This window comes from Pseudophryne corroboree, chromosome 1, assembly GCF_028390025.1.
Source record: "Pseudophryne corroboree isolate aPseCor3 chromosome 1, aPseCor3.hap2, whole genome shotgun sequence".
Classification (NCBI taxonomy): domain Eukaryota; kingdom Metazoa; phylum Chordata; class Amphibia; order Anura; family Myobatrachidae; genus Pseudophryne; species Pseudophryne corroboree.
Window position 1 is genome coordinate 1,032,073,669 of NC_086444.1, and position 26,830 is coordinate 1,032,100,498.

Sequence of the window (26,830 nt, forward strand, 5' to 3'; positions counted from 1 at the left end):
ACTGGAGAAGGAGGGATCTCCCATCTCAACTAGCAAAGGCTGAAATGCGCCTGATATATGATATGGGCACCCTCCAACCAGGAGGATTGAACATAGATTTCGAAGTGAAATGGTTTTTATAGTGTTCTGATTAACCGTGTTTTTATATCTGATTCTAATATGTACCCTTTTGCTTTTATAGAATGTTTACATACTGCAGACGTGATCCTCTTAGTCTATTAACACTAGCCCATTAAAACAAAGGACTTTGTGGGTGTTTTTCATGGCTGATCAATCAGTGTAACCATGGCAATAATTGAAGCTGACATGTAACAGACGTGAAAGCAGCAAGATAAGCTATCCGAACTCACAAGTCATCACTATGGTAACGACTCCCGTTGGAATCACGGACAGACTACAAGACGACGGGATGACGTGTGCATCATCACGTGACCCGCGTCACAACGCAATGACGTAATCTCACGTGACCCAAAGCCGGTCATATGACCGGAGTACGAGAACTACCCTGTGATATACAACGGTAACTGGGGGAAACTGAATACGGGGGTGTGACTTGCGAGCATGTGATCAGACCATGCATGATAATTCCAGCACTGATTGGAGATTTAGAGGGTGATGTCATGGGAGGTTGCTCCTGGCACACGAGTGTCATAGACTTATAGCGATAATTATGTATAGGGACCAGCTGTGCCGGGACCAATCAGAAGATAGGAGGGGACTTTTAAACTGGATTTAGAGACAAAAGTGGCATTCTCAAAGGGAGCTGACCTTGAAAAAGACCCAGGCAGGGTCGGAACGCGTGGGTACCCCGGTGGATCTACTCGTGAGAGGAGGACGTGGTACGATCTATGCCAAAGAAGGAAGGCGGACGGACATCAGAGGAACTCTCCTGCTGCAGCTGGAAAGCCTGAAGTCCATACGCCAGTAAAACTGTTTGTGCCAGTTTTCAACCTGCATTTGGTAATTACCCATTGCCTATCCTTTCAGGATACAGTCCACCAAAGAATGCCTAGATATCTATTGTTGTTTAAATAGAACAAGAGATTACTGGTCATAACACACTGACCTTTTATATTTTAATTTTATGTGAACTTGTGATATTAAATTTGTTTTTAGAAGGTATCACACCATGTTCCTTCTATGTTCTTTCTTTTGGGTACATTGAGCCAAAGAAATGAGATTGCATGAACACGAAAACAATTGACCTCCCTACAGCGCCGGTTCAGTGGTATCCTATATGTTTTTTGTTTGTCTAAAATAAATTCTCTAACTGCTGCAAGATAACCCCCAAATGATCCAACACTATTATACATCTGAAGTAATTGCCTGGAATCAATAATCATTTTTCAGTTTTAGGTTATCCAAATATGAACATGATTTTATTACCAGAACATCTGTAGTAATTCAGATTAGACTAAGCAAATAGGATGTGATCTTAATTGTGCTGGATAGTAAATGCTGATACTAGATGACCCCATAGTGTAATGTAGAGTAACACTAACTCTTTCATAAGTTTGGATTTACACACGTGTACGGCCAAACTCATAAATGAGGATTGCATAGAGAGTGTGGATACTTTTTTTAAACAAATAATTACAATCATTGTTTTACCTCTTGATAAGATAGCCATTGATATGGCTGATTAGGCTTCCTATGTCCCAAACAAGGTCCTTTTTCTAAAATAGAAAGAAAAAATTTAAAATTACAGTACAATAGATCTGCAAGCAGTAGTATGTACCAGTCTGTCATATTTGAAAAAGAGCCCAGGGAAGCGCCCACTACCCCCCCCCCCCCCCCCAGTAGCTGAGCATCGGGGAAGCGCCCACTACCCCCCCAGTAGCTGAGCACCGGGGAAGCGCCCCCTACCCCCAGCAGCTGAGCCCAGGGAAGCACCCCCCCCCCCCCCCCTTCATAGCTGAGCCCAGGGAAGCACCCCCCCAGCAGTTGAATTTAACTTTAACTCAATGTCCTTATTACACAGGAGCTTGCATCTCTCCTTGTTGTTACATACTAGTAGCCTCAGCATGATAGCACCTTGATATCTTTAGTAATAGAGTGTGCAGTCCAGCACCCCCCCCCCCCCTCCCCCTTATCTCTCCTTGTTGCCCAGGTACAAACTAGCACTCTGATGAATGAACGGCCAGTGCTATCCAGCTAGGTGAAGGAGATTCAGATATGCTCAATGAAATAATACAGAGATTGGCAAGAAATTTAATTTGGTCTGCACTGTGTACCAAAATGCTGCGTGTCAAAGGGGGAATTCAATTAGCCCCGATAATCTACCGGGTATAAAAAGTGTGTTCCCAGGCCTATGCATTAACATTGTCACGACACCCGAAAACAAGCCATTTATCAGGGATTTCTTTCAGAGCATGCAGAGGCTCGAATATAAATCCCTATAAGCTCCGATGCTTCAATTAGCCTGTGGTAAATGTAATTCCCCCCTAATGCCCAATAGATCTTTACCTGCATTTGTCCCCATGGCCAGGAGTTGCCCACTTTCCCCAGATGCATTTGTGATGAGAGTAATTACAGCAAGATGAAGAGAGCCTTACTTGATATTCTATTTCCTCTTTGGAAAATGTCATAGACTGTTTGGACATCATCATAGTAGTAGGTCAGCACCTCATCACTATCCATCAAAGTGGATCGACGAGCACCCTCATGCCCCTGACAAAATATAAAGAATAATATGCTAAACCACCTCCAGAATAATTGATATTTATTTACTTTAATACAACCTGAACTCATTTCCACAAAACTCTAACATAAGAAAGTTTATAAAAAGATGCAACAATACAAGATCAACATTTAAACGTAATGATTAATAAAGTATGTTATGGTGCATACACACTAGCAGAGAAAATGAGCGACGTCACTCATTTTACCATTCCCGAGCGACGTCACTCATTTTACCATTCCCGAGTGACGTCACTCATTTTACCATTCCTGAGCGATGTCACTCATTTTCTCGGCAAGTGTGCATGCTGCCGCCGACCAGGACGCTAACAACCCAACCCTCGCTGTCAGCCGTGCAGGCAGCTCAATCTGGACTGTCGTCCAATAGCTTCCTGCACAGCCCAGCCGCTGTGGGACGTCACTGAGTGATATGAATGTCATATCGCTCAGTGGGGGTAATTCAGAGTTGATCGCAGCAGCAAATTTGTTAGCAGTTGGGCAAAACCATGTGCACTGCAGGGGGGGCAGATGTAACATGTGCAGAGAGAGTTAGATTTGGGTAGGGTATGTTCAAACTGAAATCTAAATTGCAGTGTAAAAATAAAGCAGCCAGTATTTACCCTGTACAGAAACAAAATAACCCACCCAAATCTAACTCAGTCTGCACATGTTTCATCTGCGCCCCCCCCCCCCCTCCCCCCGCAGTGCACATGGTTTTGCCCAATTGCTAACAAATTTGCTGCTGCAATCAACTCTGAATTACCCCGTGTGTACGGCTCGCCCAGGAGGGGGAAACACTAGGCAATTTCGCTCATCGAGCACGTTGCATAGTGTGTACCCACCTTCATAGAGCATGCAGGAGGTAAGTGGGGAAACTAGCCATCTATGCTGTATCAATTATTACCAATCTAGTGCTACATTTTGTTAGGTGCAGCAATGAATGTCTTAGGTGCTTTTAGCCTAGGATTAAGGTGTGGTATAAAGTGAATGCATTCCTGTATAAAATACATACAAAAACCTGGCTTTTAGATCTTTTGGGAATTTCATTTTTAAAACCTGTGAAGTTGGTCTCTCCTAAAGCCAGTCCTGGCGGTAGCGCCCGTTATACTCATCCCTGAAAACTGGAAACCTGAGTGAGCAAGAAGAGATGTTTGGGGCAGGAAAAAACTGCATCCAATATAAAGTATTCCAGCCAAGAAAACACCCGTATGTTTATGTGTTGGTAAGCTTGAAGCGTGATGTTCAAGCCAACATGAGCACCTGTACTGCATAGAGTATTGTAAAGCGCATACACCTTGGTATATTAAGTAAGAATTACTGGCACATTACTAAAGTTTCATAAATCTCAGACTGTCCCTCCTCACTGTAACAGGTGTGGTTACATAACACTGGCTTCACAGGACATTTTCCCAATGCTTATTTGTTCCTCCAAGATGAAAGTAATTTTCCATTTTAATAAAGGGGTTTTGTCTAGAAGGTTTCACAAGAGGATATTGTACTCCCAGAGCTTTCTAAATGCAGGCAGTATTTAGTACAACCATAACAAAATATTCTCATCAGAAAATGATGCTCTTTCCCACCACCTGTCACACAAGCTTTTAAATACATGAAAAAAAAAAACACACACACACACACACACACACACACACACACACACACACACACACACACACACACACACACACACACACACGTAGCATATTACACATCAGTATCTCAAACTAGTGGTTCTCCTGCAGAGGTAAACATGCTACATGACACCAGCCTTACAGTTAATGCATTTGCTAACAAAGCAAAACTAGCAGCATATCTTGAATTATGGATTTCTGCCACAAACCAGCCCCATTAGTGTACTGCGTCCCCTTACTATGCTTCAGGCAGGGAGGCACAGGTTACTATTACCAATAGTAGTCCATGTGGATGGTAAAATATGAAAAAAGTCGACCTTTTACATGTAGACCTAATGCAGGTCTACCATTAGTGGATGACCTATTGACTGTAGACCTTTTTAGTGTAAATCTATAGTCCAGATACCCCAAAATAAATAAAAATAGTAAGTCAGTCACAGTTTCTTTTTTTTTTTGGTTACAAATAAACCAGCCACATATTTAGAGAAATTACTGTAAGCAAAACAGGAAACAATAAGATCAAAACTATTCTAGACCCAACGATAAGCGTGGGGGTCGACATTAAAACGCATCACTGGAGAAAAGTTGATAAAAGCCAGTGTATTTAGAAGTGTGTGTGGGGGGGGGGGGGGGGTTGCTGCTTTCTGTGGCACTGTAGGGATAAGACCTTCGTGTGTAATTAACAGGTCACCTAGTTCATCACTGCTGCAGGTACAGCAGCTTAGTTTCACCGCAAAGTGTTTTCAAGTGAACACATCTCCGTTTCAGGTGGTGCCAGTTAAAGCAACCACGGATGTTGCAAAGGCTCTAGGGCAAGCATTCCCAACCATGGTCCTCAGGGCACACTAACAGTCCAGGTTTTAGGGATGCCCAGGCTTAAGAGCGTTAAATCAAAAATAACCAAGATACTAATTAAGGGGGACATTTACTAAGCAGTGATAAGAGTGGAGAAGTGAGGCAGTGGAGAAGTTGCCCATGGCAATAAGCACTGAAGTAACATCTATAATTTGCATACTATAAAATGATACAGAGCTGCTGATTGGTTGATGGGGCAACTTCTCCACTGGCTCTTCTCCGCTCTTATCACGGTTTAGTAAATGTCACCTGTGCTCAAGCATGGACTGTTAGTATGCCTTGAGGCCACAGATTCGGAAGGACTGCTCTAGGGGACCTAATTGGAGCCACAAAATGTGCAGCAGGTTCCGGCCAGCCCGGGATGCATCCGCGGCTAATGAACGCCGGAGAGAGATCTTTGGCAGGCCGCATACGTGCAGTAGCGGCTGTTGCAGGACGGACCTGCTGTGAAATCCAGGGGTTGGGTTGTGGAGAGTGCCAAACATAGCCCCCCACCCTATACCCCCCCCATTGGTTTGCTTACACCTCAGACCATCAGGCTTCCTCCCGCTTGCTTGTACCTCATGTCATCTGTCTGTCGCCCCTTCCCACTAGATTGATAGCTCTTCAGAGCAGGGCCCCCTTTCCTCTTGTTGTCAAAGCACTCTTCGACACATTTCACTCACAGCTCTCTCCTACTCAGCAACCATCTTTACCCGCTTTTTCTCCTGCTATTAAAGGCTCATCTCTATCTATGGCCGCCAGGTCCAAGTAGTACGGTGATTACTCCCTCGCTACTTACATCTAAGCTGTATTATGTTTTGAGAATTGTGGTGCTCCTTGTTACCTGTACCCTATTTTTGTTATTTATTTACTGTAATACTAAGTTTTGTCTCCCTGTACTGTCCTTTGTACAGCACTGCGAAACACTTGTGGCACATAGTAAATATTACTACAATTACTATTATTACTATTATTATTATTCTAGCCCGTTGTTTCCAAGTGGGAACATAAGGGCCCTACACACCTAGCGAGCAGCCGCCGAGCTGCCTGACGGCAGATACGGCCGACCCGGCGGCGGGGAAGGGGGGGCAGTGACTCTGCAGTAAATCCGCACTCACATCAAATTAACAGTACAATCTTGGGTGCACCCAGTAGACCTGACGCAAGTCAGTCCACATACATAGATTCGAGGTTCCACTATCAGTGGAGGGGCACTCACAAATAAAAATAAAATTAAAAAAAAGGATTAAAAAATTCAAAGTTCATATTTTCCAAAATTCAGGCCATCCTCTCTTGTGAAATCCGTAGAGAATAAAGAGAGAATCTGTCTGATGGCACTGGTACGATCCACGCAGATCCTTAATTCCCGGACTACGTCCAGCGACGCATGACTGCTGCCATATGTGTGCAAACTGAAGAAGTCAGCCCCCTACTCTGGAGTACCCCAGGTGGAGGCCCGCACCATCAGGCTGATGGCTTATGCTCTGGTTTGGAAGCTGGCCCATTGCTTCTTTGCCTTACCCAACTTATTGTATTGGGGCTGCTTAGATTCACTTTTTCCTTTTGTTTTTCCTTGCGACCGAAATGGCCGAAATCCCGAACCCCTAGGCCTGGGGTTATAATTGGCAGGAAACCTGACCTTCTTGGATTCCGCTTCTGACTCCAGAATATCTGTCAATTCCTTACCAAACAGAATATTCCCAACAAAAGGCAATGATTCCAGAACCTTTTTTGATTCTGAATCAGCTTTCCATGTACGTAGCCAAATTGCTCTGCGAGCAGCTACCATATAGGCTGACGCTTTGGAAGCAATAGTATGCATATTTATTGCCACTTCCTCTAAGAATACAGCAGCCTGCTTCATGTGTGCTATATGGGATTACTGCTCCCTAGTAGGTGACGAAAGCCCGTCTTCCAGTACGTCAGCCCATTCTGCTACCACCTTTGCCATCCAGGCAGAAGTCATAGTTGGTCTTATGACTGCCCCCGACAGAAAATATGGTTTTCAAAAACCCATCCACTCTTCTGTCTTTGACATTTAATGATGTAGACCAGAGGTTCTCAAACTCGGTCCTCGGGGGCCCACACAGTGCATGTTTTGCAGGTCTCCTCACAGAATCGCAAGTGAAATAATTAGCTCCACCTGTGGACCTTTTAAAATGTGTCAGTGAGTAATTAATACACCTGTGCACCTGCTGGGTTACCTGCAAAACATGCACTGTGTGGGCCCCCGAGGACCGAGTTTGAGAATCTCTGATGTAGACTGTAAAGGCAATATAGATTTTCGCACTAATCGAATGACGTGCGTATCTACCTTAGGAGGCACCTCTCTTTTTAAACAGTCCCCAGTTGGAAAAGGGTAATAGGAATCCCTTTTTTTTTATTTTTTATTTTTTATTCTATATTCTTTTTTTATTGGGTGCAACCCAAGCTTCCTCCATGATTTCCGTCAGCTGTTCTGACCCTGGAAACTCGACCCTAACTGTTTTGGGACGTTTAAACACAGGTGCCTTAGTTTTTAACACTGGCTCTGCTGAATCCTCTAGGGATAGAATAGCCAATTTATTCAGCTATATCCTCTGAGCTGATACCTTTTACCTGTTCTTCATATGCTGAAGCAGAGTATATAGAGCTATCATCATCTGATTCATCGTCTGATGTATCATCCTGTGTAGCCTATGAATTTGACGATATGTTTACACTCTGTTTATCAGCTTGCTTCCTTGGAGAAGCTGTTGGGGTTATACCGTAAGCAGGGAGCTGCATGTATGGGTCAATAGTGGACCCTACTCCCTATGCACCAGCATTGAGGCTCAGAAGAAACTACTGACAAACATATATAAAGTCAGCATTCACATTAGCAGTCAGTCACATGTTCTATATATTAGTCATATGAGCATATCAACTACAAACACATTTCAAGGTATGCAGGAGTACTTATTACTGAATTCTGTTCTACACAGATCTTTAACATATTCAGACGCATTGCAAAGAAAACCACAGCAATATACACAGACTAATATGCAATAGGCACTAAAACGTAACTATTGATACTGCAAAAAAGTAGATAGAAATTTAGTGCTGTATAACCCGTACTCAGTAGAGTGGGATACAGGGAGACTCACTCCTGTTCCAAGATCGATCAATACGTTAGCGAACGCTGAGTGGATCCAGACGCTACTAGTGTACACTGCCACTCCGGGAATTTAGTGAACACAGACGCACCGATCATACAGACGCCTGTACTGCGACGGGTCTCCTCGTGGTAGCGCTTGGTGTACACAGACACAGCGGCATATGCTGCGACTGAGACCCCTCGTGGTAGCGTCTGAGACGGAAGTGAGGCAATCAGTTCATGGCGGGAGACCGATGGAAACTGGTCATGAACTGGGGGGAGGGGCGACCAGGAGTGAGTCTGAATCCCCACCGCTGACATCAACCCTAGGGATCGCAGCCTCATACTAATCCTGGTGCTTTATGATTCCTAAGGCCTAGCGCTGGAGCACCCGTGGTGGCGGCGCGCCAGCTACTGTTTGGTAGTCTCCTCCCAATACAGTGCGGCTGTGTCCGTTATTCTGCTTCTAAGTGGAACCGATGCCTTACCTTCTCCCCGTGCTCCGGCCACAGCCTGGTAACGTCTGCTGGACCTGCTAGTATATCAGACAGACGCCCGTCGAGACAGCACTTGTACCGTGGGTAAGCGTTGTTGCGACCCGGCGGAGAGTTGTTGGAGCGACCCTTTCCAATATGCGTTTATAAGACACTGTTAGGAAAGATCACTCAAAAACACAGTAAGACTATAAAAATAAAATAAGAAAGCTTAGGGCTGCTATTCTGTTTTAACACAGCAGCCCTGTGACCATGGTCCGGCTCCTGCCGCACCAAACAAAAAAACTGATTTGCCTGAGCCAGTGGGCGGGGATATATGGACATGCCTGTTGCATCCTGGGAGGACTGAAAGCTTGTGATCGTTTGGTGCCAATCTGCTGTCGCTCCAGCATATCCCATTGTTATCCTGTGGATAACCTGTGGACCCTGCCAGAGAAATGTGCGCTAACTTTGGGTGTCTGAAAGTCCAAAGCAGGACTTTAGACGGATTTAGCTGTTTTACGTGGTTAAATCCTGTCTGTTTGCAACATGCATGGATGCCTGAACATCAATTGAATGGTGATAGCTGCTTGAATGTTTAGACAGGATTTTGAGATGCCCAAAACCAAAATTGTCCCCAATGTGTCCATCACTCTTGGGGGTCAACTCAAATAGATGCATGTTTACAAAAGCAAACTCACATATTAAACTTCATACAACCCAGTACTGGGTTCCGGTATGAATGGTCGACACATGAAAAGGTCACACGTTTTTATTTTATTTTTTTTACTTTTTTGGCGTCGTTTTCTGCGTGAAGTGACTGGGAACCCATAACATGGTCGACCATCCAAAGGGATACCCCAGTACTGCAGGCTCTTGTGAAATGTAAGATTCCATTTGAAATTGCTGTTTGCAGGACTTTAGGCGAGGCTACACGACTTTTCTACAAAAAGCAACCTGCCAGCAGTACAAAAAAAATAAAGAAAGAAAAAATAAAAAAAATGGGGAAATCTTCCTGGACCACCCAAAAAGTGGCAGCTGAGAAAGCAGGGCCATATAGAAGGCTGTTCTAGACCATTAAGAAAGCACTGGATGCTCTTAACAGGTGTAAAAATGACAGAATTTTTCTTTTTAATTAATGATGGAAAACAGATAGGCAACAAGTGTTCAGCAAATGTTGAGTCTCAAGTGACCTGGCATGCCAAGACTGCAGCAGCAATGTAGAAGAACCCATCTGTAAGCTCACCTAAAAACAAACGTTTTTTTTGTTGCCAAATGATACTATTTAAACCCCTCTGCATGATTGGGATAGGGTGTGTTGAAGGTTCTGCACTATGGGGGTCATTCAGAGTTGTTCGCTCGTTATTTTTTTTCGCTACGGAGCGATTAGTCGCAAACTGCGCATGCGCAATGTACACAGTGTGCCAAGTAAATTAGCACAAAAGTTTGGTATTTTACTCACGGCGTAAGGAAGTTTTTTCATCGTTCTGCTGATCGTAGTGTGATTGACAGGAAGTGGGTGTTTCTGGGCAGAAACTGACCGTTTTCTGGGAGTGTGCGGAAAAACGCAGGCGTTTCAGGGAAAAACGCGGGAGTGTCTGGCCGAACGCTGGGCGTGTGCGACGTCAAACCAGGAACGAAACAGACTGAACTGATCGCTATTTGTGAGTAAGTCTCGAGCTACTCAGAAACTGCTAAGAAATTTCTATTCGCAATTCTGCTAATCTTTCATTCGCTATTCTGCTAAGCTAAGATACACTCCCAGAGGGCGGCAGCCTAGCGTGTGCAATGCTGCTAAAAGCAGCTAGCGAGCTAACAACTCGGAATCACCCCCTATGTCTTGACATTTGTAGCTTAAAAAACAGAACTTTCCACACCAGTGCACATTCACCATGAAAACAGCTCATAGGACCTAGCCGACTCGTAATTGAATTGACCAAGAAGTTAGGCTTTTTTTCTTTTGCTGCTGAGGTTCATGCAGTAATACCTTCTTTATAAAGAACATTTATCGTATGCACTTGTGCTTTTTACCAATTGCTATTGAGAGGTGGTTTTGAATTCTTATGAATTTCACTGTGTACTCCTTTATCAATTTATTTTTTGTCAAGACTTATTACCCATTCCGAAGAAGTCCACGCTAGTAAATAGTTTTTCCAATGTTACAGGTGAAGCTGCAGTCTAGTCTGCAGTAAAGTAAAGTAGTCCATGATCTGCTCAGTGTTTCACAGGATCATACCTATTTTACTGATCGCCAAGCATCAATGCGGTACACTCAATTTTAACGTGTATAATAGTTGCTCTGACCAATTTCGATAAGGGGATTGCACAGCTGCATGCTACTCTTTATAAAACTGGAGAAATGCGTTGTTTTTCTTCCGTTTGTGCACATTTTATATTGAATTTCTTATTGGAGAAAGTTTTTCTGGAAAAAACTTGTCACTAGAGAATTGTCACTTCTGTTGATAAACAGACCTCTGAATATATTATAATGCAGTGATTACCGGTAATTGTAAGTGTACCCGAATCACTCATTTTTGCACACTGTTTGGAAAACCTATGGTTACAGACAAGTGGTGAATGATTAACAAAATAAGGAATTTGTAAGTATATGCGGCGTGAGCATTACAGTACATTGTGATCACTTTAGTCTGTTATTAACCAGGAAATAACAAACTTTGTACTTAGGCAAATGTTAGAACTATAAATCCAGTTACATTCTACTGTTCTTAAGATCAAGAGATTAAAAATCTTAAATCCAGAGTACAAAATCTAACTTCACCTAATAGGATTTGCAGGTAATGTACACCATTTTCTAATCAAGTTATAAATACGGATAATTCATACTGTAAAGTGCAGTAATCTCATAGGTTTGTACAGACAGAGCCAAAACTGTTGGCAGCCGAGCCTCAGGCCAGCGACTGATTGTGTAATAAATTCCTCCTGGGGGTTTATGCAATGGGTTAGTGCTTTCCCCATGTTTAGCAGCTTTATTACAATATAGCCTCATATAAAAACACTGTCAATCTGCCAGCAGATCCACCTTACCACTTTACTATGCACACTGGAGAAAACAAACATTTTGCAATATTTATACAGATTCATAACTTATGTAAGCATTACAGTGCTTAGGAAATGCTGTGTTACAACAGCTGCTGTTTACATCTGCGTGCCTACAAAGTATCCTGCTCTCCCATTTGGCGGCAAACATCTATGTAACCATCAAAGACTATACTCAGACAAGCATGGCAACTGTAACATTTCATGACTCCATGCAACATTCCCTGAGCCACCACTGGGATCATTCGGACATTAAAATTATCCTGTATTTATATGGTACTGGACAGTCAGAACTTCATTCAGACCCAGGGCCTTATGTAATGGTCAGAGATGCAGGCTATGCAGGTATTGCATTGAGTATTCCTGGGTAGTGGAGTGTGCCCTTGGCAGTGTTGTAGTAATGTGTGCTGGGTAAAGGAGTGCGCACAGGGCAGCAGTACAGGAGTAATATATGCTAGGAGGTTGTAGTAACAAAGCCCTTTACATCAGGTGGCATTACAGTCCAGGGACAGTGCAACCAATTGCTGCAATGAGTCCTGTCTCCTACCCTGTGTAGTAGTATAATATGTGCTGAGCGGTGGTGTAGTAATATGTGCTGGGTAGTGGAGTGTACACAGGGCAGCAGTAATATGTGCTAGGCAGTGTTGTAGTAATGTGTTCTGGGTAGTGGAGTATGCACTTGGCAGTGTTGCAGTAATGTGTGCTGGGTAGTGGAGTGTGCACGGAGCAGTGGTACAGAGGAGTAATAGGTGCTAGGCAGTGTTGTAGTAATGAAGCCCTTTTACATCATCAGGTGGCTGTACAGTCCAGGAACCGTACAACCCATTGCTGCAATAAGTCCTGTTGGAGGGTCACAGAGAGAACAGAACAGCAACAAGTAGAGAAGGGCAGCTGGGTTGGGACGTGATGGGAAGACGGGTGGGTAATGGTTATTGTTTGATACATTTAAAAGTATTAAACAGTAAGTAGGTTTTATTATAAGTGATGAAGTGAATGGGGTTTTTGTGGTTTTTAACATGGTTTGTTTTTCTTGTAGGACCTCTGTGAGGTCTTACTATGTCATTCATAATTATAAATACTGCAATATGGATGAGATGGTTTAGAGGTTATGTTTAGGCTGTGGGGTGGGAGGGTTAGGTTTACGTTTATGCACACACATGGAGAGTTAAGGTTAGGCTGCAGTAAGGGAGGGTTAGGGGGTTGGGGAGGGTAAGCAAACGTAACAATCGGGATGCAGTGTTCAGTATTTTGATGGGCAGCATCCAGACCGCTGGCATTTCAGTTCCAACCCCTTAAAAGGGTATCCGTGTTTAATAAAATAACTTGGGGATAAATTTACCAATGTGTAGGTGTTTCCCCCAGCAAAAAATAAAAATAAAAAAATTTTCAAGAATGTTCCAGATAAATGATAACTGGAATCAGATTCTCAGCTATGGGCAAACGGCTCCACAATTGTAAAACCACACATTAGTAAATCTTGTTCAGCACTAACCACAGTTCCAGATACTGGAATGTGGATGAGACACTACAGTACACAAAACGGAAAAGCAGGTGCATTTTGGTGTGTTCTTACTAAACTGCATTCGGAGCTTGGGCGGGATGTGCTAAAGGGAAAATGCGCGTTACAAAAAAAAATAAAAAAATTATTATGTGGTGTTACCCAATTGAAACCAATTGGCTTCTTTTTGCATCGTCTGAGAAGAATCCAGTCGGATCACTCCCAGCACCCGACCCCTGCGGCATTGCGCGTCACTGTGCATGTGCAGATGGGATCCAGTAGTTCTTTTATCACAAAAGACAGCTCTCATCTGGATCTCTGTTCTTTGCGCATGTCTAGGTACATACAGCTGTTAACACTGTGCATGCAATGCTTAGTACATATCCTGCCCCTTATCTTATTGGTAGTCTCACAGGAGCCCAATACAAAAAACTTGGAGTCACAAGTGTGGGACAGTGCACTAGTTTGTACAGCGAGTGACCCCAACGTGCACTTTGTGATTCATATTCCTCCAGCCTACAAATATTTAATTGGTGTTTAATAAATTTGATTGAAGATTCTTATGTACCAGCTTGTGTGCACGGAAGCCAGCAGACTGCTACTCTGGGGCGATCCCAGCACTTGAATGAGCCTGTATGCAACAGGAGCCTGGACCTTCAGCTACAATAGGTGGTCATCTTGAAGAATGCTACGGGACAGAGTGGTATGTGTGGAATGCCATCAAACAATCTCCAGATCTCTCAAAATGATGATGTATTGTTGAAAAGCTTGAAAGGTCGAAGCCTATAGCAATGCACAAGTTCTCCAGCTATAAAGCTTCACAGTGCAACATACTACTGTACAATGCATTGGTAACTATGGGGGTCATTCAGATCTGATCGCTGCTGTGCGTTATCGCACATCGGGCGATCAGGTCATAACAGCGCATGCACCACAATGTGCACGCGTGACGGACAACAGGTATCGCCAGTCAGTGACTGGATGGTGCGAAAAATCAGTTTGCAAGGTGATTGAAAGGAGGAAGTCATTTGTGGGTGGTAAAGGCGCACAGATAAATAGAAAAACCGAATGCTGTTTTGATACAAATTATAAATTTATTGCTAATTAGATGTAAAATCTTAAAATACACACAATAAAACAAAATTGGTATATTTACCATAAGACCAACAAGTAAACTGATGAAACCGCCATCTTTGTGGGCGGAGAAACGCGTCAGGTGACTCATTTGCAAGTGAACCGCAAGTGAAACGCAGATCCGGAAGCCGGAAGCCCGAAACCGGAAGCCGCGGCACATACTGGCGTTTCCACTATCCCACAGCTGCCGTGGTTATACACGATCCCGTGGATACAGCTACAACCCCTCCATCAGACATCAGGACCCCGGTCATTGGGAACCAGGCACTACTAGGAACTACTAGGAGGACACACGGGCATCTGTATTACAGGAGCGCTCCTGAGATTCACATATGGGTGAAGTATCCCAAACACCTTCATAACCAGTAACACCCTTCTCTAAGTGGTGTATGCACACTCTAAATCCTGTGATCATTCCAGCTTGAATCAGTGTTAAGCTGGTGTTTGAGCCAATGTTTATACAGGTTGAGTCTCCCTTATCCAAAATGCTTGGGACCAGAGGTATTTTGGATATGGGATTTTTCCGTATTTTGGAATAATTGCATAACAAAATGAGATATCATGGTGATGGGACCTAAATCTAAGCACAGAATGCATTTATGTTTCATATACACCTTATACACACAGCCTGAAGGTCATTTTAGCCAATATTTTTTATAAGTTTGTGCATTAAACAAAGTGTGTCTACATTCACACAATTCATTTATGTTTCATATACACCTTATACACACAGCCTGAGGGTCATTCAATACAATATTTTTAATAACTTTGTGTATTAAACAAAGTTTGTGTACATTGAGCCATCAAAAAACAAAGGTTTCACTATCTCACTCTCACTCAAAAAAGTCCGTATTTCGGAATATTCCGTATTTCGGAATATTTGGATATGGGATACTCAACCTGTATGTGCGCATGAAATCAAACTAATTTAGCTGAAGGAGAACTATCCTGCTATTCTTCAATTACATAGGTGCATGCAACTAAACTCTCTTTATGCTCTAATCTTTGCACAACTAACAGTTTTTGCTTGGGACTAAAAATCATTTCAATTCTATACATATGTGCATGGAATCTGGCTCTATCTGTTGGAGGAGAATTACCACTTTTTAGATTAGGTGCATGTGGTCAAGTGATTTTTTGAAGGAGTAATTCACTAATTAATCATTAGCCTGTGTGGATTCTTTAACATCATGCGGGATTAACACTTATTACTTGTTGGTCTTATGGTAAATACAGGTTGAGTATCCCTTATCCAAAATGCTTGGGACCAGGGGTATTTTGGATATCGGATTTTTCCGTATTTTGGAATAATTGCATACCATAATGAGATATCATGGTGATAGGACCTAAATCTAAGCACAGAAGGCATTTTTGTTACATATACACCTTATACACATAGCCGGAAGGTAATTTTAGCCAATATTTTTTGTAACTTTGTGCATGAACAAAGTGTGTGTACATTCACACAATTAATTTATGTTTCATATACACCTTATACACACAGCCTGAAGGTCATTTAATACAATAGTTTTAATAACTGTGTATTAAACAAAGTTTGTGTACATTGAGCCATCAAAAAACAAAGGTTTCACTATCTCACTCTCACTCAAAAAAGTCCGTATTTCGGAATATTCCGTATTTCGGAATATTTGGATATGGGATACTCAACCTGTATACCAATTTTGTTTTATGGTGTGTATTTTAAGATTTTACATCTAATTAGCAATAAATTTATAATTTGTATCAAAACAGCAGTCGGTTTTTCTATTTATCTGTGCGCCTTTACCTATTTTTTCTTGGTTGCATATTGCATGTTGGGTGGATCCCCAGGTCCACATTGGGAAGGCAGCCGATTATAGGTTGTCTTCTCTCTTTTTTAAGAGATTAAGTACATATTAATCAGCGCCAGACACTTTGGTTTTATTTGTGGGTGGTAACTGACCATTTACTGGGAGTGTTCTGGGGAAAACGCAGGCGGGCATGCCCAAGTTCCGGCCCCTATCAGCCTGATTCAATCGCACTGGAGAAGAAAGTCCTGGGCTGTGCAGAAACTGCACACACAGAATTCTGAACGTATGCACAAGTGACGTGAGGTGAGGCAGAACCTTTTCTGTCTTACTAACGTATACACCAGAGTTTTGACTATTAAAAGTACAAAAAAAAATATACAGAATATATTAAAAATATCTTTGTATTATTCTAATAATTTTTATAGTTAAAACTCTGAAAGTCTATGGCAAGTGAGGTAGTGCATACACCGCCTATCTTTTCTGCACCTCTCATCAAAATTCACCAAATTTCCAGCAGTAGTCTGTAAACTGCTGCACCTGTGTATAATGCCCACATGAAGCCTTTGGCTCATAGGTGCGTATATCTTCCTCTGGTACTAGCCAGTGCCTCCTGAGCCATTTACCTCACCGCATGTCCCTGGTATGCACTGACATACTTACCCATATTTCTGACACCTACAAGTGCCATAAAGGAACCCAGGATTCACTGTGTCACATACCTACAGTATTGGTATTAATAAACCTATTTGCAAGGAGAAAAAAAAAACCCTCCATATCAGCAGCTAACAGGTAGTGGTTATACTGTGGTGGCCAGGTATACAAGTCCCCCGTCTATCTATAGTTATACAGTCCAGACTGCTATAACCCATGACACATCTACCACCGCTGTAGAAAAACACATAATATAAATTTAAGCGCATAGATCAATTCCGTAATTGAAAAAGAAAAAAATCCTCAGTATTGCCTAATATGAGCAGCTCCCAATAGTGACTTATCAGCATTCCCTCCAACTGTACCTTTTTGGCAGGTACAGTACCTTTTTTTGTGGTCTGTACCGATTTAGGTCTCTCCAAACCTCCATTGAAAGTATAGGAAAAGGGGCATAGCCCTTTTCCTCATTTGTACCGATTTTTGTGTGTAAAATGTTGGAGGGTATGTATCAGGTCACAAATCTAACAGATAGAAATGAGCAACAATAATTTACTCCACTAGAGAGCACTTAAAAATGTATTTAACATTAATATAATTTGTTTAATCAGGACAAACAAATAAAATATCAATATAAAACCCAGGTGTTAATACGTAGCGGCAAAATCTCTTTATCCCACAATAGTTATTAATGGGCTCCGTTTCTTTAGATAGCCATGTGAGGATTTAGTCACGGATCATTAGCTTATCAAGCAGTTAAAGTGTGATATTCATATAGAGTTCAGCCTGCGTTATGCTACAACCTCCCGCTCTCGGCAAATTTGGTCTCAACAGTTTCATTAGCAGCCATCTTGAGTGTACAGTCTATTTGCTCTGTAAAGCTGGTTGGGGTAGGTGAGTGATGCAAGTCCTTATGAGAGGAGGCGGGAAGGAGAACACGGCTGTCAGTCTCTGTACTGTGTGTCAGCAGTTATCCAGGGGAGCCCAATGGGTAGAGATTGCTGATGAAACCGCCAGAGTGCACAGTATGGAGACAAACAGCAGTGTTCCAGCCGCGTCCTTATATTGATATTTTATTTGTGTGTCCTGATTGGACAAATTATATTATTAATGTTGAATACATTTTAAGCGCTCTCTACTGGAGTAACATTTTTATTGCTAATTTCTATCGCTGTAGAAACACAACTTGCCGTGTCTGTGTACACAAAATTAAACTTTCATGCTAGCATAGTGAGACTGCCGTGTCCTTTGTGTAATCACCATTTACCTGGAGTTACATGTTACATGGTCCTCTTTAAAATTGTATAACCCCATTTATATTATTGTTCAGAGCCAATTTATACATTAAAATGTTTTATATAAAGGAGTCATTTTCAATCCAGTCCTTTTCAGCAGATTACGATCTCCCTGCTTCAGACCCAGTGTAGAAAAACAGACACAACGTTAAGTAGGAAAGTAATTCAATCCTGCAGCATTTGCTACACAAACGAGTTTTACAAGCTGATAACTGAACATGTACCATGGAGACTGCAGCTGGCACATCTTCACAGACAGATCACTTCTAAACCAGTTCTCACACAGGTTCTGTACACAATGGCAGGTGTTTCATCAGCACATGTAGTAAGAGACAGGTACCTTTACTTCCACCGACTGCATTGCCAGGTCACACGGGGGCTTCAGAGCTTTAGGTCTTGTTGCGTACCAGTAGGTTGTAAGAGCAGCAAAAGCACCAAAGCCCATCAAGGTGTTGGTGGGAAGAGTGCGAACATACTGACGAACATCTCCTAGCTCAGGGATCCTGAGGCTTCTAAATATCTCGTGTGCTTGCATGGTTACTGGTGCTCTTTAAACCTGTGGGTGGAGCAGAGATGGGAGGGGAAACATTAAACAAAGAAAAAAAAAAAAAGTAAGAATGCTTGAAACTTTTGTTATTTTTGTTTGTACATCTAAACTACAAGTTAAGCAAATTAAAAATGGATTGTAAGAAAACAGCCATGTATTTTTCATAGCGTTAGGGAGTAAAGATGGAGAATGATTTCAGATTACTCTGCAAATTGCTGAAAATGTCAGATTTTAGTCAACTGAGGGGTCTATTTATTCAGCCTTGGGCTGAGGTTAAGTGGATGGAGATAAAAGTACCAGCCAATCAGCTCCTAACTGCCATGTTACAGGCTGTGTTTGGCTGGCACTTTTATTTCCATCCACGGCTTAGTAAATAGCACCCAGATTCTGACTCTCCAATAATTCAGTAAATAAAAGGACATCTACATTTATACCTCAGATATGGCTCTCTTCTCGAAAAATCATACAGATCCAGTCTGAGCCCCTTCCTCAGTAAAAGAAAAAAACAAAAAAAAAACGCACAATCCTCATTAAGGGGCAGATGTAATTAAGCCTGGGAAAGAGTGGACGGACATAAATTACCAACCAACACCTGTCATTGTGCAGACACAGCCTGTGACATGGTAGTTATGAGCCGATGGACTATCTCTCTACAAGAATTAGTACATCTGCCCTTTAAAAATCATATCCCATATCTGCAATCACATGTCTGCAGGGGAAGACAGGGAATTTTAAAAAAAGTGACCTGGAATAGAAATGGCTAACAGCCCTTGATGGACGGTCATTAATCGGTGTTCTCTATTGGTGGTGGAGAGCAACTGTTCACCACCGCTGGAAGAGAGCCCAGCAACCCATGAAGTCCCGCCTTCTTCCTGGATTAGCACACAAAGTCCCACCTCCATTGATGGCAGTCGATTGTGTAAACTGGGCCTGGACAACCTATGGCCTCCAGCTGTTGTGAAACTTACAAGTCCCAGCACGCTTTCCCACAGTTTTGCTATTAGAGAATGATACAACTGAGGCAGGGCATGCTTGGATATGTAGTTTCACAACTGGAGAGCCACAGGATGGGCAGATCTGGTGTAAACCATCGATGTAGACCATGAATATCACACACGTTGATGGCCATCACTATACTGGAAAATATTCTGAAACTGTCCTCATGTGATAGGTTGTCAGCAGGCAGAGACAAATCAACCCGAGGCGAGTCAACCTATGTGTATGCCACAAAGCAGATTGGGGAATAACTAGCACAAGGCGTATTCAACGGCGGTTCCAATTGCTCCCCACCCCTCCCAAAATACAAAAACAACCCATCAACTGCCAGCACTCACCGGCAGTTGGTGTGGCTCCCTTATTTGAATTTTGGAATGTGCTGCAGCCCCATATCCAGAACAGACAGTAAGGGGGAGCTTCAATTCTCCTCCCCCTTCCCCCCATGACGTCCACTAGGGAGTGCTAAATGGAGCATTCAATTGTTGCCTGTTAGGAGGCTGTGAGAAGAAATGTCACCCCTTTGACTGAGGTGCATCCAAACAGGCGCTTGGACAGCCAAATCAGGACTTTAGACAGGTTTTGCTGTTTTACGCGACTAAACCATGGTAAAATGTTGAATTCAGTGGTAGGTTGTGGGTATAAGGGGTTACAAGTTGAAGGTGAGGTCACAAAGAACTACAGTATAGTATGCAATGCACAATTCAGGTGCATAAAGTGAAAATTAACATGATCCCATGACGTAGGATTTTATCCTTTTGTAACAGTATTTCCAGGTAAGATGTAGACCAAGCCGCCTATAAGTATACTATACTGCAAAAACATTAAATATACACATTAGGCTTGCAAACTATACAGACTGTGGGGGATATAATTACTAAACAGCAGAATGTTTAATCCTTTTGAGTGAACATTTCAATCTGCAATAGAAATTAATGTTAGAGCAGGCTTGCTTAGATTTAAAACGTGAATAGAAATAAATGCTGTCAGTCACAGCAATCAAAGAGCGGCGGCTTTAACAACCAACTGGTTACTACATATACCTATGAGTGGACTCCAACCCACCAATACCCTCACATGTCAATATTCTGCATTTAAAATCCTTACATAAATTAACAGTGCATATAAATCAGTCTACCATAGGCCAAGAAATTGCAGATGTGTTCTGGCTGAAGAGCCTCTAAATGGTGGTTACCTAAAAGTGGTTCTAACAGTGCCTGAGTCACTTCATGTATATGCCATAGTACATGCACTGCGCGATGGTATGTGCATTACTACACTTGTCCAAATTTCAGTGTCAGGCTCTGCTGAATAAGCCTAAACTTTCCTGAAAAACTCCAGAGCACATTCATTTACCTTTGTCCTTTCAGACACCCTCTGGGGTCCTCCAAATAGGATTTCCAAAACAGGAGTTCCTTATAAAGTTTGTCATCGGGAGACATTGTGATATCCTGCACACATCAGAAATGACATGGATCCCCACAATGACAGGTCGTTGGCTGCGGGTAACGCCACAATTTGCACCTCTACCAGTGAAACTCATGTGTCAGTTCTGTTAACATTCACAGCCCCTTAATAAATCAGACCTCCGATATATAGAACATATCCATACCACATACAGCAGGGATGGCCAACAACGTAGAAGTTCTCAGACATTGATGGCAGAGATTCAGGTAATTTTGTTTTGTTCCATTTCACCAGTGCACAGTATTTAACCCTGGCCTCCCACCACAACAATCAATGCTCCTTTGTCTTAACACTGACAACCATCAAAGGATTGCCATCAATATGACTGCTGATCAGTGAACCAGTCAATGACCATCCTTAACATCCAGTACTCACCCTATCATTGGTTCTCTCCCTGCAGCTTTCTGAACTAGGATTAGTAGATAGCTCCAGCAGTCCGTGTGTGGATACATTTTGCCACTGTTTGGTATATAGCCAGTCAGCCACCAAACAGCATTTAGCCTAATGCAGCTGAACGCCGCAGGGAAGTAACAGGTGGAAGAAGACAGGCAGCAGAAGCTGGCCAGGTACTCTGCTTGTATTTAGACAGACTCAGGGGTATATTCAATTGGTGTTGAAAACTGCAGTCTGTCGAAAAGACGGCAGTTTGACTTTTTAAGGTTGAAACGTGATTCGACCTATTCAATGCTATTCGACTTGTCGAAAAGAACATGGATCGGCGGAATAGCTGCCGATCCACGCGCTTGTGTCGAAAACGGGGCCAAAACGGACAGGTTTTGGCCCCCTTTTCGACCATCTCAGTCAGACATAAAAAAAAAATGTCAGCCTGAGATGTGGGACCCTAGAGGAGGAAAGGGGGGGGGGGGGGCGCAGGAAGATGGAGGGACAGCCGCGGGCATACAGGGGAGATCTGCGCTACAGCAGCGCTGCAGGAGGATGTCACACAGCTGCGCCGCTCACGGCAGCTTCCACCCGGCTCCAGCAAGTGAGGTCACATTTGCTGGAGCCAGGTGGACACTGCCGTGAGGTCGGGCAGCTGTGTGACATCCTCCTGCAGCGCTGATCTCCGGCAGCTGTCCCTGCTGGTTTCCCTGCGGCTCTCCTATCCCCCTCTGGGTCCCTCATCTCAATTTGACTTGAAAAAGTCGAATTGAGATGAGATTTGAATAGGGGTTGTCTGATCCATTCCGACAACGGCATGTCGGAATTGAATATACCCAGTCTTCTTGCCACTAGGCATGTGCATGCAATTGTGCCAACATAGGGGAGGGACAGAGATGCTACTCTGCTCCGGGCCGCCCGTTCATAGAAGTCATTACTAGTTCTAGCTCAACAAGGCCATCTTTAAAATGAGGAGAGAACGTGCACCACCCAATACTACAGCTACATGGCTTGGGTTGGTTGCCACTAAAAAGAGACCACAATACTTCTATAGTAAAAGTCAACACCAAGCTGGTCTCTATTGAGGGGCTTAAAGATAACATGTCACCTGTCCCTAGGTCCCTCCCATAGGCCGTAGAGCCAGGGTAATTATCAGGAAGAAACAACAAGATGCGACCATGAAAGCAAGATCTGTAATAGCAAAGTAAGTAAAATGCTAAAGTATTGATTCAGCTCTGTGAAAGATAAAAGGACGATTTATATCCATCTGTCTCCGCTCACTTTAACCTGTTCTACACACATTGAAGGAAATTTAACATAATTGATAACGGAAAATTAAATGTTCTGGTTTTCATACTGTCCAAAAGTACAATGTGAAAGGTAGCGGAAAAAGTTATACTGTAAATAACAGTAGATCAGTAACCTGCCCCTCTCACCAGGAGGCGGTCGTTAGGTCGACAAGCATTAGGTCAACATACATTGCATACATTGGGTCTAGGGAGGCCAATCCCGGGCCGTTTTTCCAATCCCGGGGATCGGGATTGAAAAATGCTCGATTCCGGGATTGTACTGTATAATATATATATATATATATATATTATATATACACACATAATTATGGTACATACAGCCTGGCACTCTGCTTCAGGGAATAAAGTGATGGAAGCAATGGGATAAATTAATGCTGCAGCACTCTGAGTCGTTTAAACATCACAGGTGTACTGAAAAAATCATGATGTGATTTTTCCAATACACCTTTGATGTTTAAAAGACTCAGAGTGCTGCAGCATTAATTATATATATATATATATATATATATATATATATATATATATATATATATATATATATATATATATATTACTCACTATAGAGTAGAGGGGTCACTGAGGTCCAGAGGCAGGCAGCGCAGCGCGAGTATCACTCACAGTGCACCTGCTTTAGAGTCCTCTTTACTTTCAAATTGTGGCGGGCAGGAGGGCTGGCTGGCAGGCAGGCGCATTGGAGGGTGGAAGGAGCGGCCATGGCTGAAGGGGCTGTGCAGCGTGACCTCGCCTACGTCACGCCGCACACAGCAGGGCTCTAGGGGCCGGGCAGCGTCTGAGGCTGAGCCGAGCGCTAGTGCTCAGCGGTGCTGCCCGGTCAAGAAGCAGTAGTGCGCATGCGCACGTGAATCCCGGGATTAAAGGCTCCAATCCCGGGATTCAAATCCCGGCATTTTTGGCCCCAAATCCCGGGATCCCGATCCCGGGATTGGCCACCCTAATTGGGTCGACCACTGAAAGTCGACATGCATTAGGTCGACATGAGTTTTTCATACTTTACGATCCACGTGGACGACAATTGGGAACGGTAACCTGTGCAGAGCGGAGCAAGGCACCTTGCCAGAATGCGAGGGGAATCAGTGCGCTAATTGGGGTTTCCCGTCACTTTACGGAGAAAATGACACCAAAAACTCATGTCGACATTTTTCCATGTCGACCTAATGACCATGTCGACCTTCAGGGGTCGACCCAATGTATGTCGACCTAATGCACCACACCCCTTCTCACCATCAGCATGTCCCTGACTGTCAGACAGAATGTAGTAAGTGTAGACTAGTATTTAGAAATACATAAACGGTGGGCAACACTTTTTTTTTTTTTTTTTAAAGTTGATCCACTTTCTGATAAGCCAATATGGCAAGTAACTGCTGTTGTGTATCAGAGGGGAAATAATGACAGGGAAAAAAAAAATGCAAACATTGCAGGGGAAACTGCTTTGTGCATACTCCTTACCCAGAAGTGCTAAGAAGGTGCCACATTGCTGTAACTGCAAGTATGCCGCTTTCACTTCGCAATGCCGGGTCGCACCCAGGAACTGGGTCGCCCCAGCAACCCGTTCACACTACACCTGACCCGGTAATAACCCTTCTTTATTTCTGGGTTGACCCCTTTCACACTGTACAGCGACCCATGTTGACCTGGCAATATACCCCGAACAACATGCACAATCCAAATGCAGGTACACACTGGAGGTGTGTGTGTGTGTGTGTGTGTGTGTGTGTGTGTGTGTGTGTGTGTGTGTGTGTGTGTGTGTGTGTGTGTGTGTGTGTGTGTGTGTATATATATATATATATATATATATATATATATATATATTTATTTATTTATTTTACACATACATACACACACACACAAACACAAGTAGAACAGGGCAGTTACAAATAGTCCCAATTTATATACTGTAGTAGTTTTATCACATCTCTTTTTAATCACCGCAGCAGACTCTTAAGTTAATAAGTTATTGTGCAATTCTATCGAGATCGTTACAGAACACTGCAAGCTGAAGCTGTCTTTACGCCACAACAGTTAATAGCTTAGAGACTGTCATCTGTAAACTTTAGACCCAATGGAATCTATTTTAAGAGACTCTATGCAACAGATTACTAGACACTACTACATGCAATGGCTGAAGATTGGCTGATACACAGATCACAAGACACCTTAGAAAGCCCTTTAGGGAAACTAATTTGAGATTTGCAAGGACAGCCTGTATTCACTTCCTAACAGTACAACATCCCCACCCCCTTAAGAGTATAGCTTACTTGTACTACAAACAATCTGTTCTTCATAGCAGACAACTCACCCCTACGTGCTCTTCAGTGCAGGCATGAACACCCTACTGCAGGGGACGCGGACTTGTCAGCTGCTGTCACTGCTGCAGGCAATGACTATCAGGACAGAAGTCACATGCAAGGACTGCTACTTAATGCCTAGTAGGCAAAAGGTAACAGAGGAGGGTAGAAGCCAGTGACCGTCTTATCTGGTGAAAGTCACCCCATACGCAGAGGGTGGCATCTGACACAATGGCGTGAATATGGAAGAAGAGAAGACTGGCAGCGACAGACATTTATTCATGACCCTTGCTTCCCACTGGCAAGAGAGAACATTAACCCTTTACACACCAAGTGCTCAGCAGAAACACTGGTTCAAGTAGTGAGAAGAGGTTAAACATTCCATACTCTTTGGGAGAAAACATATTAAAGTACTAATTTTACTCTTTCTTGTGCTCTATCTACTCATTATGAAGATTTATAGTTATAATTAGATATCCCAAAAGTACAGTATATACAATGAGTTTTATCACCGTGCATGAAATTAGCAGGGTGGCTTTTGTAAGTATATGAACACTAGTTTAAAATGCAATTACAATAATTAACGAGTAGGACTATTACTACATTCCAAACAAGTACTTTATTATCTTTGCTATACACATGAAGGTCATTTAGAAACAAGGTAAATAACACAAGCCATTCTGTAATTCAATACAACGTCCATAAATGTCACCTGTCCTGAGCATTCCTGGCACATTTCTAGGTTTCAGTAGTTTGTACCTGGAAAGGTCGAAGTTTAACATTTATTGTATGTGTGTAATTCTAAATAGCGAGAAGGGTAACCTGTAAGCATATAAAGACTACAAATGTTGTCCCTGGTTTATTCTACTGTCATTTGATTCAGGGTACAGAGTGCAATAGATCGGTGCTGAAATTCCAAATAATCAATGTAAAAAAGTGAAAGTAGAACAGAAAGCAAATTTATTCATACATTCAAGAGCTGAACATTTCATCCAATAGAGAATTTATATATATTAGTATAATATATGAATAATTTGTTGTATTGTTGTAGAAAAGGCATTATTAAATCAGACAAAAGTCCCCTGTTTTTAGGTTATCCCACACGGTCATCACAGGAAGTGGACATCCCTATAGCGTAGGGGCGATGTAATTCACAACACAGCAGAGACTACTCCCATCTCCTGATCAAGCAGCACTCACCCCACTGACTGACGAACAACAAAATTCATTGTGAGCTGCACACGCTTCATAAAATAAGTCATTTGTCCCAGCTATCTGGTGAGCTACTAAAAATTCTAAAGAGGTCATTCACATCTTCATCTTGCCCTCCTACATAGCTACACACACATGCATGGATCAAAGCTATGGAATGCAAAGACTTATGAACAGCAAACAAGCGTGTTTTGAAGGTTTAATGTCAACGTCTTGTGGCAGTGCACATTTTATCTATGCAAAGTGAACCCCACGTTTGTATACCGGGGGAGGGACACTGCAATTTTAAAGCTACCACTCTAATTACACTGAAAATTTAAAACAATGAAGGGACAAAACATACCTGTATAGAGCAGGGATTGACCTGTATAGAGCAGGGATTGACAAATGGGACCTAAAAAGTTATACAGGTTGAGTATCCCTTATCCAAAATGCTTGGGACCAGGAGTATTTTGGATAT

At 42.7% G+C, this 26,830-nt stretch overlaps 1 protein-coding gene across 4 annotated transcripts in view; it reads right to left on the reverse strand.

Annotated features, from left to right (window-relative positions):
* The window catches only part of ACSL1 (acyl-CoA synthetase long chain family member 1), a 188,816-nt gene that overhangs the window by 118,674 nt on the left and 43,312 nt on the right, over positions 1-26,830 (reverse strand). Inside the window, exons 1-4 of one of the 4 annotated variants that reach the window (XM_063920732.1) lie at positions 25,170-25,322; positions 18,495-18,710; positions 2,556-2,670; positions 1,612-1,676 (exon numbers count right to left, since the gene is read on the reverse strand). In XM_063920732.1, coding sequence (XP_063776802.1) covers positions 1,612-1,676; positions 2,556-2,670; positions 18,495-18,689 — 375 coding nt within the window. In that variant the 5' untranslated portion in view covers positions 18,690-18,710; positions 25,170-25,322. Of the gene's footprint in view, positions 1-1,611; positions 1,677-2,555; positions 2,671-18,494; positions 18,711-25,128; positions 25,323-26,830 lie in introns of those variants that run through there. The other 3 variants (XM_063920729.1, XM_063920731.1, XM_063920730.1) reach the window with 3 other exon arrangements.